The sequence below is a fragment of the Eucyclogobius newberryi genome, unplaced genomic scaffold (genome assembly GCF_026437365.1).
Source record: "Eucyclogobius newberryi isolate DKJ021-1_F unplaced genomic scaffold, fEucNew1.0.hap1 SCAF_4, whole genome shotgun sequence".
NCBI classification, from domain to species: domain Eukaryota; kingdom Metazoa; phylum Chordata; class Actinopteri; order Gobiiformes; family Gobiidae; genus Eucyclogobius; species Eucyclogobius newberryi.
Window position 1 is genome coordinate 9,261,665 of NW_027316056.1, and position 8,005 is coordinate 9,269,669.

General features: G+C 40.2%; 1 protein-coding gene across 1 annotated transcript in view; it reads left to right on the plus strand.

Moving 5' to 3' along the window:
* LOC140377765 (slit homolog 1 protein-like) overlaps positions 1 to 8,005 on the plus strand; it is a 146,676-nt gene that overhangs the window by 39,003 nt on the left and 99,668 nt on the right. The window contains exons 3-4 of the mRNA XM_072463316.1: positions 232 to 303; positions 376 to 447. Of these exons, the coding sequence (XP_072319417.1) occupies positions 232 to 303; positions 376 to 447 (144 nt within the window). The remainder of the gene's footprint in view (positions 1 to 231; positions 304 to 375; positions 448 to 8,005) is intronic.

Sequence of the window (8,005 nt, forward strand, 5' to 3'; positions counted from 1 at the left end):
TCGGTCCTTTCCCCCTGTATCTACTGCGTATGTATGGACAATAAAGGAATATCTTATCTTATCTTACTAAATTGTTGCAGTGCTTTTAAAGAGCTGGTCACACACGTCAGGAATGCATCATTGTGACTAGTCGACAGTTAAAACAATCATAGTTGTATTTTGATCATCCTTATTGGAACTACACAGACTCTGCAGCGCTCCTTTAACATGTGTGTTCATTCTGTGTTTTAGACATCTGATGGTGAACCAGATCTCTAACGTGGAGCGAGGAGCTTTCGACGATCTGAAGGAGCTGGAGAGACTGTGAGAACCTGTTTACACATAAAAGTCATGTATTTATCTTCATCGTGTTGTTTAACTCGACTTTGTCTCCAGTCGAATAAACAGGAATCGCCTGTCACAGATCCCCGAGCTGCTGTTTCAGAAGAACGAAGCCCTGTCCAGACTGTGAGTAACTCTTCTCATACACTCAGATGTTGTAAAAGTAAAAGTACGCATGAAAAATACCACTTAAACTACCTTTTAATGCAGTTTTATCAGCATTTTAGAGCAGTCTTTTATACAAAACTTGACCATTGACAACTGACTACTACTTTATTTGAGTTTATTGAAAGAAATCTGCAAAATAAAACTGCACTAATGTTGAACCAGATCATTATTTGTCATGAATCGGCTGCACAAACGTGTCATATTAATCTCATGGTTTGAAGTCTGTTCACTCGACAAAGATCTCGTCATTAGAGTTAAGAAACAGCACCACTTTCTGAGGCGTTTGTGAACAGTTATTTCACTTTTGTTTTTTCGTGCCGACAGAAGAGACGTTCTATTTTCCAAAAGTACTTTCCAAAGATATCCATTTATTGTGTCCACGGCAGGAGTTTTGAGGCCCAAGTACATAGATATGGTAATGTTAATGGTTATTTCTAATTTTGAGTTTATTCAATGGATAATACCTATTGATTTGCACCTATCGAGTGGCAGTTTGTGAAGAAAAAAATTAAAATCTGTTGACAAAGTGATAAAAAATAGAGCAGCTATTGATGACATCGACCATTTAAACATTACTCCAGCAAAATAAAGCTGTTTTCGTGTGTTTTTGTTCATCAAATAATAGTTTAGAGGAGTTTTGGTCCAGTATAGCACGGTTGTGATGGTGAAACTTGGGGAAGTTCCGAGTGTGATACTAGGAAGTGAATTCTAAAAAATGGCTAAACTGGGTAAAATGTGTTGCATTTTTAGCTAAATCTTAATCTTAATTATCTTAAGCGTGTTTTAGTGAAATGAGTCCAAACTGTCAGAGGCACTTTAACACTCCAACATTCCCAAAACACATGATACTGACATGCTTCCTCCTGTTTTTAAGAAGGTAAAAATCAGATACTGTGCTTTTATCTAAACCAGCACCAAACTGGACTCGATGAGGACAGTGAAATGTGCCTAAACCTTCAACTAACTCTGTTTATTCGGCCTTTATTCCTCTGCAGGATTCTGGCACAGAGCTGTAGACAGGTAATAGTGTGGACATAATGTTGAGCTCATGAAGTGCTCCAGGCAGAAACGCCTCACCTCCACACAGACACAGACACAGTGGAGTCCCACAGGCTCGCGGCGCTTTGAGCCCGTCCCAGCGGAGCTTTGATTTCACTGAAAAAAGAGCTTTTGTTCAGTTCCAGGCTGCAGCAGCAACAGGAGGAGGAGGAGGAGGAGGAGACGGACTTTAAACATGTCACTGAGACCGTTTAGAAGACAGTCCAGGTCTAAACAAGAACTCAGCCAGGACAAAACCATGACTTATGATACTACTACAATACTACAGGGGACATATTTTTCTCATATTGATCAATCAAGATTTTCTATTGAACACAAAAAAAATAACTAAAACAATGTTGGGATTTTATTTTTATTTATTTTTCATTTTGAATGGTTTCATTGCACTACAAATGCATAAAAATCAGTGTCCTTACACTTGTGAGCTTGTACCTCCACACTCCGGACCTCCTCATGCTTGTTTCCATGGAAATGTTGTTCCCTTTGCTCTAATATTCCACAGTATGACATAAAACACACTCTCTGCACTGTGATCAGAAGATGGTTTCAACTTTCTATGTGAATTCTGCCTGTACAAATATATCGAAATATTGAGTTTTCCAGAACATAAACGTAATCCTTTAATCATTGTCATTTAACGCATTATCGTTATTGTCTAAACTCTGCTCCAAACCACAGGCTTTCACTTGACTTTTAGGCCTTTTACTGACAGCAGATTTATTGTCTGTGGTCGAATAAAAAAACAAAACTAATTTGAAATGACTGAATCTCAATTAAAATCTAATCAATTGCACGGCACAACCAGGAGGACAAAACCAGGCCTAAACTGAAACAAAATTGTGTTTTATTGTGTTGAATGAAACATGTTCTGGATCTGGTGTGTACAAACGATTCCAAAAAGCAGCAGATTGTTTAAAAAAAAGTGGTTTTGACACAGACAAAGAAGAGGCGATGTTGGTGTTTGTCTTCCCAGAGCGACGCGCTCGCTCAGCGGAGGAAGCACAAGGGACTTCCACCAAAAACGTGAGAATGGAAAATGATGCAGCGGGACGTGACAGTCGCACTGAAACAGAGGAGTGAGAAGAGGTTTAGAAGAGAGAGAGAGAGAGGGAGAGAGAGAAAGAGACTGAAGAGCGTGAAGAGGTTTGAGAGAAGAGCGAGGGGAGGAGACCGAGGGGTGTAAAGAGGTTTAGGAGAGAGGAAAGGGGGAGAAGAGAGTGAGGAGTGTGAAGAGGTTTTGGTCAAAAGAGAGAGGGTGAAAGAGAGGGATGAGGTCGAGGAGTGTGTAGATGTTCAGGAAAGGGGGAGACAGAGAGAGAGAGAGAAGCAACTCAGAGCTGTAAAGAAGTTTAGAAAAGAGAGGGAACGGGTGAACGGGTAGGAAAGGGTCGAGGAGAGAGGGAGAAGAGACTGAGAGAGGAAGTAAGGGAGAAGAGAAGGGGAGAGAGAGAAATAGAGAGAAAGAGAGCGGTGGGAATAAAAGGGAGAGCGATCGGAAAAGATTAAGGTGTACAAAGAGCGAGAAACAGAGACAATATCGAGGGTGTGGAGATGTTTAGGAGAGACGGAGGGAAGGAGGGAGAGAGAGAGAGAGAGAGAGAGAGAGAGAGATAAACTGAGCAGTGAAGAGATTTAGGAGTCGGAGGAAGATGGGGGGAAGAGAAGTAAAAGAGTGTGAGAAAGAGAGAGGGAGGATAGGGAGAAGAGACAGAGAGTGTAAAGTGATTTCGTAGAGACAGATGGATGGAGAGAAAAAGGGAAGAGGGAGGAGAGAAAGGGAGGTGCGAGGAAGAGCAAGCGTGAGAGGGAGAGAGAAGACCGAGAGTGTAAAGTAGTTTCGGAAAAAGAGAGACGAGGGGGAGAACAGAGGGGAGAAATAAGAAAAAAGTGGAGAGGAGAGGGAAGGAGATGGGGGGATGGAGGAACGATGTTGAGTGGTGTAAATGAGTGTTAGGAGAGATGGACGAGGTCAGAGAGAGAGAGAGAGAGAGAGAGAGAGAGAGAGAGGGGGGACTGATGGGTGTGAAGTGGTAAAAGAGAGAAAGAGAATGGAGAAGAGGTATGTGCAAAGATGTTCACGAGAGAGGGGGATGCTATAGAGAAAGAGAGGAAAGAAGAGAAGAGAGGGGGAGAATGAGGAGGAGGGGAGTGTAGGGAGAGACAAGAGAGGAGAAGGAGTGAGGAAAGGAAAGGAAAGGAAAGGAAAGGAGGAAAAGAGGAGACGTTAGAGAAGAGAGGGACAGTTAAAAAAAAACTGGTTAGGAGAGGGAGCGATAGATGGGGGAGTAAAAGAAGAAGAGAACGCCAAGGCTCTGTGTGTGGTTTCTCTGCAGGACATGAGAGAGAGAGAGAGAGAGGAGAGAGAGAGAGAGAGGAGAGAGAGAGGAGAGAGAGAGAGAGAGAGAGAGAGAGAGAGAGAGAGAGAGAGAGAGAGGAGAGAGAGAGAGAGAGAGAGAAAGAGAGGAGAGAGAGAGAGAGAGAGAGAGAGAGAGAGAGAGAGAGAGAGAGAGAGAGAGACCGGACACATTTACAGACTGTGGTCCAATGCCCTGCAGAGACCAGACCAATTATGACGGCTGCACAAACACACACAATATCGACGCCGCCAGAAGGATTGTGTGGTCGGTCTCTTTGTTCATCTGCACATTTCCAACTTATGTTCCTGGATCCAGACCGACTCCGCTTGTGCATCTGTTGTAATTTAGTCAATCACTACGTTTACAAGCGCAGAGAACTCGTGTGTGTGCGAAGAACAACCAAAAGTCAATTCATTTTCCTGCCAAAACCCTCTTGTCCCAGTCTAAAACGTGATAAAAAGGTCTATCGTGCATACAGCCACCGTTTTTGCAAGCAACACTTCTCAATTACGTTGAGCATTACATTTTCTGATTTATTTGCTCTCTGCAGCGCAACTAAACACATTGAAGCTCTGGTAGTTTTTACTTTTACTTTAAAGGTCCCATATCATGCAAAATCGACTTTTCAGAGCTGTTAACCTTCTTACAGTGATATTAGTGCCTCATATATGTGCTCAAAGTGTTTTTTTGATTGATTCCTGCAGTCTTTAGCTAGAGAACAGTCTCTATCCTTCTCCTCAGATGAGCAGACGAACGAGGGCTAGTTACCCAGCCCGCTGTATCAGCCCACAATCAAGCTAGTTCATCAAACTAGTGTGAATTACGCTAAATACTAATGTTACTCCAGGTGTGTTTTTGATGAGGGAACAATGTTAAAAGTTCAAAAGAGTCACTTTAGCATAATCCACTGATTCAGTCACGTGACTTACTCGTTGTCACATGATGAAGATGTCACACATGCTGTTGCCTCTCTGCTCGTAGTCATGAAAAACCGAGTTACATCCACACACTGATCTGTTGGACGCAGTGACAGAGTGAGTACACTGTCCATATTCACCTGCCGACAGTGAAACATAGACCTGACTCGTCTGCATCATTGTGACGACAGCTAACGACAGCGTGTAGAAGTTGAACAGAAGGGGCCCCAGGATTGGCCCTTGGGGAATGTGGTCTGAGACAGCACGGCCCACAGTGAGCATGCAGCTTTTGTCCTCTAGATGGCAGTAGCAACGGGTGTGTCACATCACTTCGGACACTTAAAATGTCCAAATGTCTTAAAATGACTATGTGTCTTTTAACCTATTGGACCAAAACAAACCCATGGGTGCTGGTCCGCTGTGGCGAGATACAGTTTGTCATCTCTGCACATCTGTAACTAGTGAGTACATGTTCCTGTTTGCAGTTTAATACCTCTCCCAGTCGCATCTGGAGACGTCTGGGTGGACTTGTTTTTCTGCCGCAGCCAAGTTTTAGTGCTAAAACTAAATCACTGGCCTGAACGTCTCTCAGTCCCCGCTTGCTCTTAATCTGTCCCTGTTCTTTGACGTGTGGACGGGACAAGAGTGGTTTGGGGCAAAAACGTATTGAATGTGTTTGTTTATGGCGCTCTGGGTTCTCGTGTACATGTAGTGAGGTCATGACCTTTGGTGTCACACAAGGGTCACTGAAGTGTACACTTTCTTTTACGTCCTCCGTGTACAAACCTGTGAAGTAAAACCATCAAGATTATCCAGCAAAAAATAATGTTTTGGACTTGAAAAACACATTACAACAAATGAGAGGGAAAACGTGCACATTTCTCTAACCATCTCCTTAACAAATCACGTAGTAGGATTTTCACTTATTTCGGGGCGTGATGTTCGTAATTTGCTGGATGATACTTTGGCTTGCATGAGAAAAAAAGATAAAGATAGATTTGTCCCACATTGGCAAAATGTCAGCGTTGCAATGAACAGTTCAAGAACAGCAGGGGAACAGAAACAAAGACATGATCAATAAGTGTAGAAATAGACTCTAACTCACTGTGTCGCTAAAAATAAGATGAATATTCTGAATGCGAGCAATTTAAACTCTTGTAGGTGTTTTTTTTGCGGTGCCTTATTATGTCTCGTGTTTGGGATCCGTTATGTTACAAATCTGCTTTACACCGAGTCATCTTTCAGCAGTTTCTTGTTGACTTTCTCGAGACACTGTCCGTTTAAATCCCGCTCACTCAGTCTGCGCTGCACAGACACTTTTCACTTGTGTTTAATCCGAACGTGTCCCTTAAGTTTGACCCTTTCACACAAACAGATGAACTGTCCGAAAGAGACATTCAGAACACTGGGAAGGTTTACTTTTCTCACCGCTGAACTCAGAAAGCACCAAAGACTTAGGTCCAGCTGTGACCAATCAGAGCCCCCCGTCTAAACCTTACACCGTCTCCCACGACAACCAGGAACAAGGCGACCAGAGAGGAGGGAAGGCATTTTTTAATTTTTGGGGGAAAGGAGATTGTGTTTGGATTTGGGTAAAGTACAAGAAAAAAGAGTGAGTCGTGGTTTTACATGAAATGAGGATTTTTAGGGGAAATTGATCCTTTTTGACAAAGACAGTGGCATTACTGTACAAACATTTCATAAAAGAATAAACAATTTTAGATTTTCATTGATATTTATTTGACAGGGATAAAATATATTGATTTTTTTTCTTCTTATTCTTCTTATTTGTTTTATTTATTTGTATTATTTATTATTCTGATATAAGCATAAGAGAAATGTGTGTGTGTATGCATAAGTGAACTTAAATTTGTACATGTATGTATAAATATTTTTTTTCCTCTCATTATTTAATTTTCTTCCCTAAATCTTTAAATAGGTAATTTTGTGTTAAGTGATTTTTGTTGCTGTGTGTTTCAAAAATAATAAATAGTAAAAAAAAAGAAAAAAAAAGAAACATATTGCACAGACCAGAGACACAAGCTCATTTCCCTCTGTAAAGTAACAGCAGGTCAACAGTGCGGGTTATTCATACAATGGTCCATGTAACATTTAAAATACAGCTTCAGAAAACATACAAACAAATAAATAAAAAACAATGACCAGCAGAGGGAGCACCTCATCAGCAATCCAATAGAAATACATATATTTCAATATTTATCATTTACGTCATTCCTACTGACACTATTGGCTACACCCCTGATTATCTTTATGTCATTTCTTAAAGTCTAGACGACACATTTCACTAAAACGTACTGAACACAATTATATTTCATATTTGACTAAACATTTTGCCTAATTGTCCCCAGTTTGACCATTTTTGTAAATATTATAATTATACTTCCTGGTTGGACATGAGCACAAATAATTTCACAACTGTTACCTAGCAACCAGACTGTAAACAATAGCCAAAAATCCAACAGTTATGATTTGTCCAACAATTCTAACCATATAATACCTTTATATTATTGAATGGCACGTCGCATATTGATGACATCACAGAGCGATTCTGTTTAGAACTCAACTCTACTTCCTAATATAATTTAAACATTTATTTTTTTAAAAGGCTTCACAAACTGTAACTTAGCTGAAGTAAAACAATAATATTTTCACAGATTCTATCTCACCAAACTCAGTCAGAAATAGAAAAACATCATATATATTCTTTAAAGTTAAATTGTGTTATTATTTTTCGCTACCTTCAGTCACTGTATTTCATAAGGATTTAAAGAGGACTACAGTATTACCAAATCAAAAGGTGCAATGTTTATATTTTAAATGCTTAATTGCTATGGTAACGATCCTCATTTGTAACCCATGGATGTAGTAACCATGGCGACGGATGAGCTTGGCTGCGTTAAATTACATTATAGGAGCAAAAAATATGGAAGATCATTTGTTTCAATGGATTTAGAATTTTAAATGCTGAATTTCTGAATTGCAGTACTTGTATTTTGTAGTATTTTTGTTTTATGTGGCTTTTCTCTATTAAAAAAACAAAGAAAATGGCAAAATTCAGCGATTGAAATGAAATTCAAACAAAAGAAATCTATTTGAGAAATTCACCAGCATTTAACCTTCCAAAACAGATATAACAGATTCTCTTGCATACAAACAGTAAAT